This window comes from Protopterus annectens, chromosome 8.part0 (assembly GCF_019279795.1).
Source record: "Protopterus annectens isolate FY-2018-M chromosome 8.part0, PAN1.0, whole genome shotgun sequence".
Classification (NCBI taxonomy): Eukaryota; Metazoa; Chordata; order Ceratodontiformes; family Protopteridae; genus Protopterus; species Protopterus annectens.
The window spans coordinates 1347884887-1347905894 of NC_056741.1; the positions used below are offsets into that span (position 1 = coordinate 1347884887).

At 42.0% G+C, this 21008-nt stretch overlaps 1 protein-coding gene across 5 annotated transcripts in view; it reads left to right on the plus strand.

Annotated features, from left to right (window-relative positions):
• Positions 1–21008, plus strand: part of KMT2A (lysine methyltransferase 2A) — a 3231120-nt gene that overhangs the window by 3062212 nt on the left and 147900 nt on the right. For all 5 annotated transcript variants that reach the window (XM_044080894.1, XM_044080898.1, XM_044080897.1 and 2 more), the window contains one exon: positions 14573–14702. In XM_044080894.1, the coding sequence (XP_043936829.1) occupies positions 14573–14702 (130 nt within the window). The remainder of the gene's footprint in view (positions 1–14572; positions 14703–21008) is intronic.

Consider the following 21008-nt stretch of genomic DNA (forward strand, 5'->3'; position numbering starts at 1 on the left):
AGAGGTATTTTCCCATAGGAACAGAATGAAATTCCTATTTCCCAGCAAATGCAGCTGCTCCTCCTGTTATGTTTTCTTTAAAGAATGTTTTTCTCATTGCTTGTAGTTTGCCTGACAGCCAACCTTCTAGCCCCTAGGAAATGCCATTATTTCCTTATATAAGACTACATCTACTAACCCCATTCCTTCTGGCAAGGATGGAAAAGCTTTGTAATGGATTTGGGAAGAAAGTTTATTCATCAGCTGCTTCAATATTAAGAATTGTAAACAACCAGGCTCACTTGTTAAAGTTTTACTTTTGTCTTTTGAGAAATTGCAAAAGTTGATTACCCTTCTATCTGAACAATTAGAAAAATGTTTTGATTGCCTCTTTAGTATCTGCTTCTAATATAAATTAAACATGTTTTAAAGTGTTCATATTATGCTGCTTCTGGATCAGTCATGAGAAGATATGTTTGCCTTCATTGTCAAAGTCTTCTTGAGGATATTAAAACTGAAATTCTAAATTTTCCCTTGGCTAAAGTTCTGTTTGGCCTTTCTACAGTTGAGGTGTCCAAGAAGTGTGATGAGAGGAAAAAGTTGATTATAAGGGTTACTCGTATCTTTTAACCCTCTTTTTGTAAAGCAAAAAAAATCCCTTTCTCCTCACTTCCTTTTTTCAAAATACAGTTCATGTAGTAAGTAACTGCTGAACAGGATTTAAAAAAATGGCATGGAGGCTCCAGAAAGAAACAGAATTTCTTTCAAAGTAAAGGACAGACCACTAAGAATAGCAATTTACCTCTTCAGCTCCCCTCCCACCACCACCAGCAATCTTTGTTTGTGTTTCACTTGCTCACGCTGTCTGAATCTTTCCTTGTCTTGTGGCACTAGATTGTTTCAGACAAATGGGTTCTCATGGTAATTCAATGGGGGCATTCTAGACAGTAGGAATCCCTTCCTCCTTCTCCAGGAGATTCCGCTTTGTGCAGTAAACCAGGTCTGCCTGTTTCCTTCAGTTCATTCCGTCTTCTCGCAGGGAGTTATAGAACCAGTGCCCACCTGATAGAAGGGCAAAGGGTTTTATTCAAGAATTTTTTTTTTTTTGTAAAAATAGAAAAAAATATTGCCCCAGTGAAAGGACCTCCAATGAACTGCAAACACTCCAAAACAGAATAAAAAGTCTTTATTTGACCACACAAAGATTTAGCACTTTTGTCCCACAGAAGTTGGACTTCATCAGAATCTTCTTCTTTGTATTCAGGCCTGAAAGACAAATAAATGCCTTCTTATTCCCATGAATTGGGACTGTTCCTTTGTGTTTCCACTCTTTCCGTTGATATTGAGAGTTCTTCTAAAGATCCATAAAAACTCTCCAAAAGACTGGTGGTGGTGATTTCTTAGGCCAAGTAACAGTGGATGTGGATGTTCTTCATGTTTCACTGTTGCAGTCATCACATTGCAAGTAGCCCTCAGTCGGCCTGAATTCCAGAGTCTTGGGATTTCTGCGTCTGATGCTGTCGCTTCTTCCATGACATCAGGTCATCAGGGGTATAAAACATGCAGTCAACGCCATTACATCAGTCTGTCTTGCTGTACGGTGCCCGAAGCAGAAGCAGTTTGCAAGTGCCGGTCGGCTGCCTCCTGAAATTTTCATTTTTCGAGTTTCAGACCTGAAGTCTTCTAAAAGATTACCCTGTTGGGGATCCTTTTTTCTTGCTCTAACCAATGTTAGAAAAAATTAATAATTGTCTTGCCTGTGGAAAGCAAATATCTCACAGAGATTTTCATTCTTACTGCATCACCTGTTTAGGCCCAGACCACGACGTCCCTCGCTGTCGGTTTTGTGCCTTGTTCAATGTCTGAACTATTCGTCGTTGGGCCATTTTGTCACTTAATTATTTCGCTCTTGATCTCCGTATTCCGAAATGGCTTCGATAAGCCATCCGACTTCCGATCTTCCGGAAAAATGTAAGGATAAAGACAGAGACAGACCGCATAGGTCCAAAACTGCGCCGACACTACTGTTAAGCTAATCGCCAGTCTGCCGGTACTCAGTGAGGCACTTTCGCAGCCCCTGATACCTGCTTCTACAGATTCGCAGACCTCTACTGAGACCCATTCAGAGTCTGGTCTGCTGCAAGATGCTTCTTCGACTATGGAACCTGCGGATGTCTCTACCGTGGATGTGTCCAGAGCCGCTGTGCAGGCACCTGCTTCTGAGGGTGTATTCAGGCCTTCCGATTTTCATATTAAACCGACGACTTTGTTTCAAACCAAAAATACCGAATTTCTCAGGCCTAAAGTTCGCACTACACCTAGGAAACCGATGACCAAAGCACATTCGCAGGCCACATGCCACAAAAACAAATGCTTAGAATGGCTGAGGACCGTATTACTTTAATTAGGGGAAGTCAGCCTTCCCCTTCAAAAAGACCAAGAACTGATTTTCCTTCTGATTCTTCAGATCGGGAGTCTGATAACTCTGACCTTTCTGATTACCAGGACATACCCTTATCTACCTTTGAGGATTCTGATGCAGAGGATTCCATTCCCTCTGCTTCCCCTCCAGAAGAATTTTCTTTTGGTGAAACTCTGCATACCCTTAGAGAGCATTTCCGCTAGTAGAGCCAGGACTACTCTCAGTCCAAACAGAGACTCAAGGAATTTTTAAACTTGCCTCAGCACAGGCCTCTAGCTATCCCTCCTGTTCTGGAAATTGTAGATGATGTCTTCTTGGAATCCAGCCTTACTCCTGATACTTTGCCTCTAGCTCCCAGGAAACTGGACAGGTACTGTAGAGTACCTGACTCCCACAAATTCCTCTTTAAGAATCCTCCTGTAGATCCAGAGACCATTTCCCAGGGGCCTAAAGGTATTAAGGCTACAACGGCCAAAAATCCTACCCCTTCAGACAGGGATTCTAGGGCTTTAGACAGATGGGGTAAGAAGGTATACACCTCTGCTACTCTTGCCATCAGGGCTTTAAATTGCCAGTTTCATATGTTAAAGTATCAGCAACATATTATGGAGCTAATTAAACAGAAAATTATGTTAATTCCTGATTGTGCAGGACATAAAGATTTACAAGAGTTAATCCATTCTGCTAACCAAGTTGGTAAACATACTTTGCAATGTGGTTTTGATGCCTTATAAGCATCTTGTAGGGCTGCTGTCACTGGGTCTGTTCTTGGAAGGCATGCTTGGTTTAAGGAACAAACCTTGCCAGACCATGTCAAAGCAAAATTACTAGATGCACCATTAAACCAAGAGCATCTATTTGGCAATATAGCAGAAGTCCTCAAAAGGATGGAGGAGAAAGCTAAATCTATGCAAACTGTTAAAGATTTCTTACAAGTACAGCCACGTAGATTCAGTAGGCACTGGCCTTCTAAAAATTGGTCTTTTCCAGACCCTCCCAGACCTCCTCAGTCCAAACCCAGGGGCAGCAGACCACCAAGACTACAGTCTCAGGGTATGCACAGATCTAAGCAATGGAGTGCTCCCATGTCCAAAACAGGGAGTAGTAAAACGCCATCCTATGGTAAAATCTCACAATGACTTATTAACTCTTCCAAGCCTTGCCCAAGTGCTTGTATCTTTAGGAGGGAAACTTGCCCTGGATGCCAAAAACTGGGAGTACATTACCCAGGACAGATGTGTCTTAAACATGGTTTCCCAGGGATACAGATTCCACTTCCACTCTCTCCCAACCCTGAGCGGATGGCCAGACCTCCCCCCAAACCAGTGGGCAGAAGCCCAAAAGCAAGTACTTTCTTTTCTCAGTATCAAGGCTATTCAACCTGTCCCAGCAGAACAAAGAGAACAAGGCTTTTATTCCAGACTGTTTCTGGTACCCAGAAAAGAAAACTCTTGGCGTCCTATCCTGGATCTGTCTATTCTCAACACCTTTCTGGTGGTTCCAAAATGAAAATGCTTACTCTCCAGCAGCTGCTTTCTATGCTAACCAAGGACTCCTGGCTAGCAACCCTAGACTTAAAAGAAGCTTATCTGCACATCCCCATAAGGGAATATTGCAGGAAATACCTATGTTTCAGAGCAGGCTCTATGCACTATCAGTTCTCTGCATTTCCCTTTGGCTTATCTACTGCGCCCAGGGTATTCACAAAATACCTAGCTCCAGCCATCGCATATTGCAGGCACAGAAGAATTCAAATTTACCCATACTTGGACGATTGCCTGATTCAGGCAGACAGTCAGGAATTGCTTCTACAGCACCTGACATTTGTAAAGCGACTTCTAACTTCACTGGGATACGCCATCAATGAAAAGAAATCACATCTGGTACCCAGCCAACAGATTGTATTCCTGAGAGCAAGCTTGAAACACAACTTCCCAGATGGCATTCCTCACTCCAGAAAAACAAATTTATTTGACAAACTACTTCAATCTACTGGCCACCAAAACGCAGCTATCTGCAAGAAAAATACTGCAAGCCCTAGGGTTCATAGCCTCTTGCATTCTACTAATTCCATATGCAAGACTGCATATGAGGAAACTTCAATGGTACTTAAAAAGTCTCTGGTGTCAACATTCTCAGGACCTGGAAACAATGATTGCTATCATTCCTTGCCTAAGGACAGAGTTCTTTTGGTGGGCAGAGGCCTGCTACCACAACAAGGGACTCCCTTTCACTCAACCCCCTGCCGCCCAAACCCTAACAACAGATGCATCAGGCTATGGATGGGGGGCTCACATGGCAAGACAATGCATTCAAGGCAAATGGAGCCCAAAGCAAATGCACCTGCATATAAGTCAGAAATAAATGTTAGCTGTACAGAATGCTCTGACAACCTTCAAAGGCCTTATTCTTCCAGGACAACTATTGGTAAAGACAGACACCACAATTATGTGGTACATAAACAAGCAGGGGGGAACTCATTCCTACCCACTCTGCAGATTAGCCATGGCTCTGTGGAACACAGCCCTGACCAACCAAGTGCACCTGCAAGCTCAATTCCTGCCAGATAAACTAAATTCACTGGCAGACAACTTTAGCAGAAATCTCATAGACCCACATGAGTGAAAACTGGAACCCAAAATATTCAAGCTTTTGAGGAACAGGTGGGGGACACCAGAGGTGAAACTCTTTGCTTCCCCTCAGAACTATCAGTTGAGCAAATATTGCACCAGAACTCCTCACAGCCAAGCTTAGAAAGTGGATGTCATGTCCTTTACCTGGGGAAGCCTCTCAATCTATGCCTTTCCCCCTCTGCCCTTCCTCTCAAAGGTTCTACTAAAGATCAAACAGGACAAGCCAAGGGCAAGCCTGATTGCACCAGACTGGCCACGCCAGCACTGGTACCCTCTTTTGTGCACTCTGACAATAGTGCCACCATGGCACCTGCCTCAGACTCCTTGCCTGCTGTCCCAGCAGGAGGGCCAGATTTTGCACCCTCAGCTACAGACTCTGAACCTAGCAGTCTGGCTCATCCCCTGAACTCATCACCAGCAATCCTCAGTCTGTAGGTGCTGGATGTCATTCTTGAGGCAAGGAGGCCTAGTACTAGAAAATCCTATTCGGAAAAGTGGAAAATATACTGTTCCTGGAGCCAGTCTCAGGGAATGGACACAGTTGTGCCCAGCTTACCTCATACACTAGATTACTTAACAGAAATGCTCCACAAAGGCCTATCCTTGTCTTCAATTAAGATTCATGCCTCTGCCATCTCAGCTCATTATAATACTGAGCCCACCCCTCTTCTCTCATCCTCTGGTCAAACAGTTCCTGAGAGGAGCCAAAAATTTAAGACCCAGGAGAGCTCCCACTCCAGCCTGGGACCTTAACTTTGTATTGGAAATGCTCGCGCTTTCGCCTTTGAACCGCCTGCTACAGCAGAGTTAAAATTCCTCTCATGAAAAACAGCTTTACTTCTACTCATCACTTCAGCTAGAAGAGTGTCTGAATTGCAGGCCCTTATGGCTGTGGAACCCTTCATTATCTTCCATGTGGACAGGGTTTCCCTCGGGACTAACCCTTCATTTATGCCCAAGGTGGTATCTAGTGTGGCTTTAAACCAATCCATTCATTTGCCAACTTTTTCCCCTAATCCTCAGAATAAATGGGAAAGGACCTTGCACTCCCTGGATGTGCACAGGCAGCTTAGGTTCTATCTGGACAGGACTAAGCCTCTCAGAAAATCTGACCAGCTGCTAGTCAGCTTTGCTGCAGGGGCAGAGGGCAAGGCCATTTTAAAGCAAACCATTTCTAAATGGATAGCACACTGCATCCGTTTCTGTTACAAACATTATGGGAAACCTACCCCACAGGGGATCAGAACACCTTCCACTAGGGCTACATCAACCTCTACAGCATTTCTCAGGGGAGTTCCTACCGGAGACATCCTGGAAGCTGCAAACCTGTAGCTCTGTACACACTTTCACCAAGCATTACCACTTGCCTATCTTTTCTAAATCCAGAGCTGGAATTGCCACAGCAGTCTTACAGGGCCTGATTGCCAGCCCTAATGCTTCTTAACTACCTCCTCCCAACCTCAGTTGTGGGAATCAACCTAAATGTGATTACTGTAACAGTGAAACATGAAGAACATAGTACAGCTGTGTAACTAACCATAAATTTAGATGTCTGAGTGTATTTACTGTTGCAGTCCTGGTTACCCTCACTCCAGCCCTCTGACTTCTCTTTACTTCTACCTGTCTTTTTTGTTTGGAATATCTTATATCATTGATATTTACTTTTTGCTGGGGTGTTCCATATTGTGTAATTGCTTCCTATTTGGGGGCTCCTGACATCTGGGACAAGAAAAACTGATGTAATGGCGTCAGCTGTGTGCTTTATACCCCTGACGACCTGACATCATGGAAGAAGTGACGCAGAAATCCCAAGACTCTGGTATTCAGGCCGACTGAGGGCTACCTGCAGGCAGATAACCCAAATGTGATGACTGCAACAGTGAATACACTCAAACATCTACATTTATGGTAAGTGTACACAACTGTACTTTCTCCCTTTTTTTAGATTGGCCCAAGGCAGTTATCGGATGCTTTCCACAGACTGTGTTTACTTGCACAAGACAGGAGTCATTTCATAAACCCCATCCTGAAAACTCTTCAGTTGACTGCTTGGATGATAGAATTCTGATACCTTCTAAGCATCTTTTTTCCCTGAGGATGTGCAGCAGATATTGAAGGAGGCTGAAAGACCTACCACTTGGAAATCATGTTTGTGTAAGTATTAAAGATTTTCTAGTTGGTGCCAGTCCAAGAATCGGGATCCTCTTCAGGCCCAGCTGCCTCAGATTCTTGATTGTGTAAGTTACTGTCTTGTGGGCTTTCTTATTCCTGTAAAGTTCATTTGTTGGTCATTTCTGCTTGTCTGCCCTTGGGTTTATCCCTTTCTTCCCATATTCAAATTTAAACAGTTTTTGAAAAGGGTTTTGTATATATAGCCATTTAGAAAACAGTCTCTCCTCCTTGGGATCTTCATTTTGTACTTGAAAAACTTTTGCTTTCTGTTTGAATCAACTTATCAGGTGAATTTGAGTTTTTTAACATGGAAGACTGTTTTACTCATTGCTCTGACCTCTGGATTATGGTATAATGGCAATACATAACTTTTTGTCCAGCAAAGTAAACTGGGATCAAACAATGATAGGTCAAATATGTGCTCTTTTGAGGTTAATATAGGAACACAATTTGTTTATTTTCCATGGGCATTACTATTTACAATGTTGGGGCATTGCTATGGGGATGCCTTGCACCAACTCTTATGCCAACCTGGTACTGGCCAACTGGGAGGATGAATTTGTTTTCTCTGAACATAGGTTGAGGTCACTCATCCTTTTTTACCAGAGTTTTGTGAATGATATCTTTCTTCTATGGTCAGGCACTTTCTCACAGTTTCAGGAATTTGTCCACTATTTAGAAAGGAGCACAGAATTGCTAGGATTTACCTTTAACATCTCCAACATGGAGGCTGATTTTTTCGATGTCAAGATTTATATGCTTCTTTAAAAGTGCGCACCAGACCACATAAAAAAGACTGCTTGAAGAATACTATTCTGAAAAAGGACAGTATGCATCCTCGACACATTTTTCCAAATTTAGTTAAAGGTCAACTGCTGAGGACATCTTGCTTATGTACAGAGGAACGTGTCTTTCAGCAAGAAGTAGAACAACTCCAAAAACATTTTTATGATAGAGGGTACAGAAGAAAGGTTTTGATCTCGATGAAGATCAGAATGGATGATGTCAGAGAATGGCTTGGGCAACCATGGTTAAAAACAACAGGGAAATGAGAAGAGAAAAAAAGTTGTGAAAGATCCATCTATCCCACACTGAAATATAATGATAGAGTTGGATGCATTTGTCAAGTTATCAGAGATAATTGGAAGATTTTAAGGGTTGGTTAGTTTGTCCCCTCTTTTCTCATTCAGGAACAATGCGAACTTGAAAAGGCTGCTCTGTAGAGATATACAACCATATATGATTCTACCATTTACATTATCTAAAATAGGAACTTATGCCTGTGGAAATTGTTAAGCGTGTGTGCATATATTAACCAAGATAAAAGTTTTGTGCTTCCAGTGACAAACAGAACATTTGAACTACGATTTTATGCTAGCTGTAGATCACAAAATGTGGGTTGTCTTGCCACCTGTAAGTCTTGCAAGTGTTTTTATGTTGGCAAGACTAACTGCATGTTAAAAGAAAGGATTCTACAGTATATTGTTTGTATAAGATGACGTGAAATCAGAAATGCATATACAAACATACTGTTGAGTTCCCTACACATAGTTTTATTTTATGGTGTTGGAGATTGTTATCTACTGGCATAAGAAGTGGTGACATAAGTGATCGTACTGAAAATGAAGAAGTACGATGTATTACAGAACTACGTGTGGATATTTTTCCGGGACTGAATGATGTCATCCCCCCTGAAACCCATTCTGAACGGGCATAGACCCCGGTTTTAGATTCTGATTGGATACAGCTGACAAAAGGAATTGTTTTAATTGACTGTTCTTCTTTTTTTTAACTTTAATAGCATTTCAAATAGATCTGATGAAGGGCAGTAACCTGAAAGCACTAATCTTAATTATCATTTTGTTTGTCTGTTTTTATTAAAAAATGTATTTGCATCTCAGCTGTGGTGGCCTGGACTAGTGTGTTTGCTATTTGGACTTTGTTACGAGGTCTGGGACCTTTGGTGCTCGTTGTTTATCTAATTTTCTTTGCTAAACATGAAAGTGACCTACCTGCACACATGTATAGGCAGAAAGGACAGAGAGGGGGATGGTCACCATCAATTCATTTGCTTACCCTTTAGTTTATCTGCTGCACAAGAGGTGTGAAGTACTTGGCACCAGTTACTGCCTATTGCCAAACTAAGAATGTCCACATTTATCCCTTCCTAGGTGACTCTGATTCAGACTCCATAACTGTAAGAGATGTAGACAGCTGTGCAGTTAACTTGGCCTGCTTTGAGGGCTTAGGTCCCTCTCTGAAGTTGTCAAATGACCCAGCTAATATCCTCAAACAAGTCCTGGGAGCCCTCCTAGATTCTGCAAACTAGAGATAATTTGATCTGCCAGAGATACTGTTATCCTGATCTCATATTTCATCCCCATAGTGCAGCAAATTCAAATTATTGTGAAGGTCTCCCTGAGGACACTGGAGTGTATGCTTCTTATTACTGCTGGCAAGACAGAAGGATTATGCTGTCATGTATTTATATTCCAGCTGAAACTGCTGTTATGGAACGTAAGAAAAAAATGGAAGAAACCTGCTTTCAGCAGGGAGTATTGCTTATAGGTTGGAATTGAAACTTGATTTGCAAAAGTGAAGATGTGTTTTGGGGATGTAGAAAGGAAAATATAACAAGAGGGTAGATTTCTGAAGAAATTTAAGAAAATATTTTCTACTGAAGATGTGAATTCAGTACTTGGAATGCTGAGAGAATTTTCATATTCTCTAAGGTACAGTAACTATTTCTCAGAAACGTGCATTTAACCAAAAGGTTTGACATACATCCACAAATTGTTTTATATCATGTGACAGTAATAACCAAAATAAAACAGGGTCATGAAATAAAAATGAGACATGACACTTCCCTACCTCCCTGTTAAAATAGGGGAATTTAAGGAATGGTTAGTGGAAATTATTTGATAACTTTTAGGGAAGATAGAAATTTTTTCATAAATTATATCTAGTGAGTGGGATAAAATGAAAGTGGAGTTTAAAAATAGGGTAGAAATTAAAGAAAAAGAGATGTGATTAAGAAGTAACAACAATTATTTTTAAGGGGTGGCAAAAATTAAAGTATTGCAAAATAAGGGGACAACAGGCACAACTGCAGCGTGCTAAAGAGAAAGTAAGGTAGTATCTGGATAATATGCACGAGTTTAAAAAGATTGTTAAGTAACTGTTTTGCAATAATTCCAGAGTACAAAACCTCTTAGCACAACGACTTTGCCAACAAACCTTTCTAATTTCTGTTGCTTAACTTGGGGGGCCTTTAACAAGAAAAAATACCAAAGATCCTGTAGAGGTATTACAGATGATTCAGAATTTTATGACATTTTTTATAAAGCAGAGAAATGTGGAAATCAAGAAAAAGTACAAATTGAAATATTTATGGAAGACTTGAGCATGCCAAGGTTAGAGGCAGATGAGGCTCAACAATTAACAGTTAAAAGGAGATGAGATAAAAAAGGTGACATACACTCAATCTGCAGGAAGGTTTCCAGTAGTAGATTGTATTCCTGTGGAAGTTTGGAAGCCAGGAGGGAGGAAAGTGATAGATCTGGAAGGTTTTGTTTAACAGTATTTTAAAAGGAGGAGAAACACCAGCATCCTGGAAGAAAACTGTGATGGCTGTAGTACCCAAATAGTAAAGATTCATCAGACCCAGTTTTATATTGGCCCATTTCAGTTTTAAACCACAATTGTAAAGTCTTTGTCTATAATAGCTAAAAGAACGGCAAAGGTGTTGCCGACATTTATAAGTATGGATCAGTGTGGCTTTGTGTAGAGGAATCAAACATCTGATAACATTAACAGAACAGTGACGATCCAGAGGGAAACAGGTGTAAGAAAGTACCGTTGTTGATGGGTCTTGATGCAGAGAAATAATTCAACAGAGTAAGCTGGGATTTTATGACTAGGGCAATGGAAGCATTTGCATTCCTTGATACAACAATAAGATTAATGAGGAAGGATATATGAGGGATCGGAGGCAGAAATTAAAGTAAGAAGGTTGCTCTCTGATAAGTGGTCTCTGAACAGAGGAGCCAAGCAGCAGTGTCTTCTTTCTCCTTTGTTATTTGCATTATATTTAGAGCCATTGGCAAAGAGAATAAGGAACTCAGAAATTCAAGGGCATAACTGGTATGGTAATTAAGAAAAGTTGACTTTAGAAGTTAAAGTAGGAAGGTTACCCTCTGATAAGTTGTCTCTGAAGAGAGGAACCAGGCAACAGTGTAATCTTTCTCCTTTGTTTGATTTATATCTAGAGACATTGACAAAGAAAATAAGGGACTTAGAAGTATGGTAATAAAGAAAAGTTGGCTTTATTTGCAGGCGATATTGTTTTGTCCCTTATAAAACCAGAAAAGGACATCTCAGTATTGTGGAACATTCTGAGACAATTTCAGTTTTTTGGGGATATAAAATTAATGCAGATAAAACAAAGTCTATAACTGTAAACTGTTACCCATACCTGAATTGGTTCAGCAATAACCATATTTTTGGAGACAATATAAAATGAAGCATTTAGTAGTACGAGTGAAAAAGGATTCTGCTATGTCAGCTAATGCTATGCGAGAAGAAACAAAATAAAAGGTAATATAAAAACTGATAAACCGGAAGTTTATGGATAGCAAGATACAAAAAATGAAAATGTTTTTAGTCCCTTTGTTTTTATATACAGGTCAGTCATATTTTTATCAAGCAGAGGAGAATTTATGCACAATAATAAAGATTTGAAGATTTTATCTGCTAGGGGAAGATGGCAAGGGTCAAGTGGGATAAGCTGATCCTTCCAACAGAACAAGGTAGTTTAAGATTACCTGATTTGAAGGGATATTTTAGAGTTGCACGGTTAAGGCTCATATGTAACGCAAGCAGAAAGCTGTAATTCAAAGTTGAAAGGCATGATGATGAAGTGAGGGGAAATTCAAACAAACCTGGCAGCTAGGGACCTCTGCATATCCTATAAATAACAGAATAATATAGCAAAACAGCAAACAGGTGTACAGATCCTAACAACTTATTTAACCTTCTGATACCTCAGCGCAAGCCTTCAGAACAATTCAAGTAGGGTGGTATTATTTTACTACTATATTTTCATTTCAAAAAAGATAATTTTTTTATGTCAAAGTATTTTGAGATGTCCTTCCTTATCAGTGTTGTAGTATTCTTTACAATAGGGTCCCCTGCCTAGGACATCCTAACATGTAGCCAGTGTACCTATGCCTTTAGGTTGTAATGGGTGTGTTGTACGTCACATGTATGCTCCCCATGCATGGCATAGGGCATAAAGATGATGTCTGGACATACCATCCTCAGAGTTTCTTTGCTGCAAGTCTGAATGCCATCTTCGATCATTGGTCTGAACACTCGTTTATTTGCTGGTTACCAAGTTGCTTTCAGATAACTGCCCCATTAGGAATTCTTGTTTTTCTTATTACTGTTTTGACTTATTCTGGTTATTGGTTTCATGTCATCCAGAAAGGGGAAATGCCAGTGTGGGAGACTGATTTTCCATAAAGATCATCACAATCAGTGTTTATTTTGCTTAGGTGCTTCCCATGACCATATGTCTTGTGCAGTTTGCAGGCTTTCATCCTTAAGACCCCTCCCTATGGATCTGATGGAGACATTCCAGATCAGAGACCTCTTACGATCCAAAGACAACAGAACTGAAGAGGTCAAGGCAATGGTCAAGGTGGAGGAAGGTAGGCTCTGTACACTCGACCCCGGATCCCTGTGACTCCAAAGCCAAAGGACAGATCAAAGGAAGAGATTGGACTTGGAGGGAGAGAATCGCAGAACCCGTAGGGGATGGAGCTGAGAAGACCCCCAAGCTGGATCTGATCTGAGGAGGAGGGACCAGCAGTTTGAGGTGAGCTAGTTATGATGGAATGAAAGAAGACAACACAGATACCAAGTTTTGGTAAGTACATTACTAATAATGCCATTAAATACAGCTGATGCCTCACCTAGGGCTGCTGCTTTTGGTTCTGTTTTGAGGAGGTATTCCTGGTTCAGACTTCAACCTTTGTCTGATTATATGGATGCTCCTCTGGATAATAAGCATTTTATGGTACTACTGCTGAATTGTTCAAGTTCCTGCAAGAAAAGGGTAAGGCTTTACAGGATTTGAAACATTTTTGTTTCACCTGTTCCCAAATTTCAAACGAATTATCCTAACAAGCCAGCCTTTGTTCGTGTAGACTGTCTCGTCCTCCCCCCCCCCAAAGGTAAGAAAAGTGGTAAAAGGGCTCCCTCCTACTTAAGCTACCCAAACTTCTCCTACTCAGAAGCCTTCTTTTCCTGACAAACCAGGTGCTGTCCTTCTTTTGGCCCTTACTTCTGCCAGACGGGTGTCTGAGCTGCAAGCCCTTATGGCTGTTCCTCCTTTTTTTGTTTTTTTTTTCATAAGGATAAGGGTGTCTCTTCATTCTAATCCTCCTTTTATGCCCAATGTGGGTAATAGACATCTCTGATATTGTTTGGATAAAACTGAAGCTGTTCGTAAATCTGAGCAGCTTTTTAATTCTTTTCATCTTAGGTATTTAGGTTTGGCTGTTTCCAAGCAAACCATTTCTTCTTGGATATCTAAAGGCATTTCTTTTTGGTTTTCCTCTCATGGAATAGCCTTCCTCCTTTTATTAAGGCTCATTCTGCTAGGGCTATAGCTTCTTATGGTGCTTTTTTCAAGGGCTTGGGTACCAGTTCTATTCTTGAGGCAGCTAACTAGACTTCTGTGCGTACTTTTACCAAGCACTATAAGTTGGATGTGATTTCTAGGGCCAGAGCTGCTTTTGCCACGGCCATTCTTCATGGCTTTCTTGAGGGCTGTGCTGGCCCTTTCTTCTCCCAGTCTTGTTCCGGAGCTTTTTTTTACTTTCTCTATTGTAAAGAATACTGCAACTGTGATGTGGAAAGACATAGTACAGTTGTGTAAAATCTTACCATAACAGTAGATGTCCTCCTCTTCACTGTTGCAGTATTCACTCCCTCCCTCCTCCCCTGATCCTTTTTTCTTCTGTATGTACTTGTTACTTGATATTATCCTTTGGCTGTCGTTCCTACTGGTCCAGACGCCACCTTTATGCTCTACCCTGTGCATGGGGAGCATACGTGTGATGTATGGTGTACTCATTGCAACATAAAGGCTTTGGTATACTAGCTGAACATTGGTCACCCTAGGCAGGGAGTCCCTATTGTAAAGAATACTGCAGCAATGAAGAGAAGGACATCTACTGTTACGGTAAGATTTTACACAACTGTACTTTGTTTAATGTACATGCTTAACAGAATGTGTATGGAGTAGTCTTTTATGATTTTTTTTTTTTTTAACTATATGTATATTTTATTTGTTTACTAGGTCACGTATTCATGGACGAGGCCTTTTCTGTAAAAGGAATATTGACGCAGGTGAAATGGTGATTGAATACTCGGGCAATGTTATTCGCTCTGTACTTACTGATAAACGAGAGAAGTACTATGATAGTAAGGTGAGTTGTGTGACCTTTTTCTCTTTGGAAGAGTTGTGTACTTGTTGAAATTAAAAAAATGAATGCTTTTATGCTGGGTGACTGAGAACAAATCTGATCTCCAGGCAGATTAATTTGTTTTTAGCAGTGAAAAATGAGGATTTTCACTTGTTGCCGCTTTACCCAAAAATATTATGTCTAAACATGTCTGAAGACTTGTATTTGTTTTAACAGACAATTGAAAACTTGTACAAATAGGATTTACTTTTTTCACTTGTATGTTGAAGTTTTGGAGGCACCCTCGGCCTGCATTCCCTTAGTTTTTATTTAGAACATGTCTCTAGCCAATTCTCTTGGCAGCAGTTAGCAGTGTAACATGAGCAGCTTTCAATGAACAACATGCAATGAGGAACTGAAGTTTTCCAACTCTACAGAGACATTTTTCAGATTTTTGAGATGGGAATTAGTGTAAACCGCGTCCCTATAAAATAAACGAAAAGTCAAAATGTTGAACGGCCAAATATCTGAAAAAGACGTTCCTCAAGATCCCTATTGCAAGATTGCGGTACAGCAAAGACTGGAAAGTATGCCATTTCCTCATGGTAGTGCAATCTCGGAGTGTAAGGGGTGCAGCCCCCCACAGTACTCATTTCGAGGAATGGCCTTTTCGGATATTTGGCCATTCGACATTTTGACTTTTCGTTTATTTAATAGGGACCCGTGTAAACTTGCTTCTTTTCAGCAGTCCACATTCCAGATTTATATAATCTATTAATAGATGTCTTAAACACAAACTAATTTGGGTATACAAAAGAAAACTGGAGAACACTACAAATGATGGGCCTCCCAGAAGTGTGCTAGTTTGTTTCACAGCACAGCTGTCAAATCACGATATTCTGCTGTATCATTTCCTATGAAGTCAGTATGAAGATAAATGCTTCCTGTCTTGTATAAGCTTCAATCCTTAATATATGCATTCTGTCTTGTTTTCTGTTTTTCAGGAAGTGTATCTGAATACTAAGTTAGGGTAGCTCTGTCTCATTCTTTTAGCTTCCTCTTGGCCAAGGCAGCCACAGTATTTCATGCTTATGTATCTAATCCCACTTCTACCATGGCCTGTAGTTTGGATTAGCATTGACTGTGTAACACTGAGTTTGGCATTCAGACATCATGTAGAGTTGTTTATGTTGGGCCCTTAACTGTATAAGCTGGAGCATTGACTAGATGCTCTCCTTTACCTCTTTATCTGTGGTGCCCTTACACTGATATCCATGAACAAAAACTGAAAAACTGTTCCAGCTTGGATAAGAGGGTCCATAACCTTCTTGTCTGGGTGTTTTCAAGCTTCATAGCTGGGGTGTTCTACTTCTCATGAAGCTGGAGTGACTGAAGGCAGTAAGGTTGCAAAAACCATGTAAAATATGTACTAACAGTCTGTACATAGTTCATTGTTAACACAACAGGCCAGGGTAGTCATACCTCTCAGCTGTCCAGATGTTTGCAGAATGTCCAGATTTTTAGCTCAAAAATTTGGTCTATTTCTCATATTTGTGGTTTTCTGGCGAATCACTGGGATGATCTGACTAAATGACATACCTTTCAGTTTCAGACTTTAAATCCTTCAGAAAATGTACGTTAAAATAAAATCCTGTTACTCTAGCAACTTTCTCAGTTTATATGAGCAATATTTAAAATATGTCCCTGTTTTGTGCGTTTGTCCCCCCCATTTTATCAGGCTTTGTTCAGATGTCTTGCATTAAGAGGTTGAGAGGTATGAAGATAGTACATCCTAATGTCAGAACTGAATGTGTTAGCCCAATGGTGATGGGGTAGAATTTTGATTCCTAGTAGCAAATTTTTTTTTTCTACTGAAATGTTAACTATCTTGAAAGAGGCCTAATATAAAAGTCTTGCAGTCAAAATTGGAAAAGGCTTGATCTAATGATGTCATTTTCATTCGTTCCTCAAATGTGGGTCTCTGGTCCAATCCTTGGATCCAACTTGGCCGTTTACCAAAGTTTAGGCTCTGAAGCTCAAGCTCCTCCCCTACCCATAATGCCTCATTTCCCTTGACTACCTTGGATCTCATTTGCCGCTTTACAAGAAGCATCGTGATCTGATCACTTGAGCTCCATGAGTGTTTCTGGTGAATTTGTGAAGATAAGTTCTTTTTTCTTCTTTATAACTTCCATTTTCCTTTTTCCCCTGTCCCTGCTACATAGTAAAAAAAAAAAAGTGCATTTGCTGGTCTGTTCTTGGTTGGACTTTCTTCTCTCTTTCTCTGTCTTCTCTGTTCTTGAAGATGTCGAATAAACCCCTAGGTTTTAAAAAATGCACTTCCTGTGGGCACAAGATTCCTTTAACTGATGCCCACAGGAAGTGCAAGTGTTGTCTCTGCCTGTCCCATCTGGCGTCATCTTGTTCCATCTGTGAGGGGTTCCACTCTCGTGCTTCGGCCAATCGCAGCAATAAGCTGATTTTGAAGGGCTTTGTTCTACTGCTCTGGTGGCAACGGCTTCTACTTCAGGGGCTCAAACCTTCACTAAAAAGCATAAGGAACACACAAAACGTTCCTCAGACAAGGCTGCTTCTGCAGTTAGTGAGCCTCCAAAAGCCACCCGAGCATCGGACCAGACATCCTCAGAACAGAGCAAGTCTACTGACTCGTCATATCAGACCAGAGGTCCTGTTCCTACCTCTGGACCAACTCCCACTGCCTTGGGATCTCCCTTTTGGGGCAAATCCCCCAAAACGTTCTCTAGACCCTCCTTCCACTTCTTCCCTCAGGTCTTCCCATAGCCTTTCTGTATCTGAGGTGAATAGGCTTGAGGCAATTTCTTCAGACACAGATCCAGATGGGGTTTTGCCAGCTCTGTTCCCCCACCGGGTCAGTGAGTCGACACTCTCCCTTTAAGCTTGCTGCTCCTTTTCTAATCTGACCTCTTCCTTTCAGAGTCCTCAAGTCCAATGGCCTCCAGGAGTCAAAGTGTCCTTGGGCCCATGTCAGAGCAGAGTGGTTCTTGGAGCTGAAGCCTCGACTTTGAGGTTTTCAGAGCCATCACTACCCCCTCTGAACATCACTGTTTGACAGCTTAGTACTGACTACACCTTTGGAACAGCCAACCGGTGGGGTTCGAGTGTTTCTGCCCTGGCAGCTTCAGCTCTGGGCAGAGCATCTTCTTTCTCTCCAGGCTTGTCTGCCTTTGAAGTGGTGGAAAGGGTTCTCAACTTGCCAAGAAGATTCTCTGCTCCAATACCTTCAGATCCACTCCTTAACTCCTTGGGAACTGTGTCTGACACATCAGGCCTGCCAACTGTGGGACAGCTGACTCAGCAAAATCTCCAAGCCATTCCACCCATGGAACTCCAGATCTCTTCCAGTACTTCCCCAGACCATCCCCCTGAGGAGGTACCCTGGATGAGGAGGTACAAGAGGAGGCATCTGGATTCTCTCCAAGAATCCATCACAGAAGACACTAATTAAGAGGAAGGGGAAGGGTCCCCAAGATCTCCACCTGAAGATGTCTGCTTTGGAAACATCTTAGAAATATTGTGCCAAAAAGGTAGTTGGTCTATCAAAACCCTATCCCTGAGGAAATGGTGTTCTTGGAGACTTTTGGATCCAGTCCATTTACATCTTGGGTGTTCCCCCTGCTGATGCACTCGTTGACTTAGTATCAACCAGGGCATGGAAGGAGCCAGATACTATAGAACCTGTCCATAAATGGGCAGATAACATTTTTAGTGCCCCAACAGACCGACCACATTGGACCAAAGGAATCCCGGTAGATGCCATAGGTCAGGAGAGCTCCACTGTCCATCCCCCTAACAGGGAGTCTAGGACCATGGACAGATTTTGCAAGAGAGTTTACACTTCGACCACTTTCACCTTATGAGTGCTAAAGTACCTTTCTCATTGTACTAGGCTACAGAGGAATTTAATCAAAGAACTCTATACCTGTGCCCCAGCGTCTGTGTCTAATGAGGAACAGAAGGTCTTTTCCCCCAGAATGGCCACTCTGCAGTCGGTCTACAATGCATCCATAAGGTTAATTTCCCCATACTGCAGACGGCACTTCAGGGCTTTCTGGTTCAGGCATTGCCATTAGGCATCATGCCTTGATGCGGCTATGTGACTTTGTGAAACCTTTTTTCAAGGCGTCATTCTTCAATGCACCCTTTGACGGATCATCGTTGTTTGGGCCCACTGTCAGAGACGCACTCTCCCGTAGTAAGATGGAAAGACTTGGTCTGCCATCAGAATCTGGTCTTCCACTCCACAAAGATCCTTCTCCAGGAATCAGCAAGGTGGTAAAAAATTGTGTTTCAGGAAATCTGTAGGTCCTTTTCAGGCATCCCAGGGAGAATTTCTCCCAGAGGCAGAGGGGTTCCGCAAAGTCAAGAGTCTTGAGATTCATTCTCAGACAGACCCTTTCAGCGCTCCTGAGGGGTTCCCCAACTGTCCCTCTCTGAAGGCAGTCTCGGGCTTTTATCCTTGACCCAAAAACCTTGAAAGCCATCACAAATGATCATTGGGTGCATGGAATCCTAGCCAGAGGCTGTTCCTTTCCCTTTTTGAAATATTCCAAACCAAACATATCCCTCCCAGATGTTCTACCCAATCAGAGAGAATTAGCAGCTTTGGAAATTGCAAAACTCCTGGACAAAAGAGCCATCCAGAAGGTCTCCCCAGAGCGGACCAGATCGGAAATTTACTCAAGATTCTTTTTAGTACCAAAAAAGACAGGGGACCCGTGGCAAATGTTGGAACTCACATCCCTGAATAAGTCAGTAAAAACTCAAAATTCATGATGGTCACGGTCCATTTCATTCTACCTCTATTGCAAATGGGCAACTGGATGTGTTCAGTAGACCCGAAGGATGCATACTATCATATCAAAATGAACAGATGCTCCAGAAGGCATCTCTGCTTCAGACAGGGAGCCAGTCAGTTCCAAGCCCTCCCTTTTTCTCTCACCCCAGCCCCCAATGTGTTCACCAAATGCATGGTGGTAGTCGCAGCTCACTTGAGACTGTAGGGATTCCATATGTTTCCTTACCTGGATGATTGGCTCCTCACTGCTCCAAGAAGGCATCTACTCACCCAAGCCAGGGATTATGTGCTGCTCCATCCCCCTACCTTAGGCATAACCATCAACGCACAGGGAGGCCTTCCTCCCTTCAGAAAGAATCTCCACTTTAAGACTACATATCAGATCTTGTCAATACTGAATCCACCAGAGAAATTAGTTTTCAGAGCACTGGGGTCTATGACAGCCATGATTACCCTGTTACCTACAGCAGAAATTCTGCAGTGGACATTAGCAGTCCAGTGGTCCTTAAACCAGCAATCCTCTAAACTATCTGATCAAGCTTTCAAGAGTGTGCAAAGACTCACTTCTATGGTGGCTTCATTCTTCAGGCATCAAACAAGGACATCCCTTTGTTCTCCCCCCAACCAAACGCCATGTTGACCACAGATGACTCCCAGATGGGGAGGGTTCTGGGATGGACAGTCCAAGGCACGTAGTGGTCACAGGAGACTAATTTGCATATTAGCATCCTAGAGATGAGAGCGGCTCTTCTAGCATTGAAAATCCTACACAGCTTTCTTCCTCTTGGGACTATTGCGATGCAAATGAACACTACGTCAGTTGTGGTACATCAGCAAGCAGTGAGAAACCAAGTTTTAACCCCTCCCCCCCCCCCATATTAAGAAGTGATGAGTGTGTGGCAATGGGCGATCTCTACCAACCGCTTTCTAATTACAGTACACATCCGGGGGAGTGCCGCATTCTAGTGGACAGGCTGAGCAAGAGTCATGTTGATGCCTCACAAGTGGTCTCTAAAACAATCACTAGTAAACATGATCTTTCACAAATGGGGTCAACCCTGCTGTGATCTCTTTGTGTCCCCTCACAACAACAAATGTAGTAGGTTCTTTGTCCTGATCCGTTCTCAGGGACAGTCCCCAAGAGATGCTGTAGTCCGTGATTGGCCCTCCAGTGTACTTTACACATTCCCACCTCTAACTCTAATTCCCAGGTTTCTTCAGAAAGTATACAGGTTGAAGAGCAGGGAAACCTTCATTGCTCCTTTCTTGTCTCGGCAAATATGGTTCACTTTCCTTTGTTCTCATCTCATCTGCCCTCTGTGGACATTGGAACCAGTTCCAGATCTGCTGTCCCATCCTTCAGGGCACACTCACCCAGATCTCCCAGGCCAGAAACTAACTGCATGGTTTCTCCATTTCCGATGATTACCAGACATTCCAGGCTTTTTTTCACCATCCAAAAGATTTTGATTTCATCCCACATACCATACACT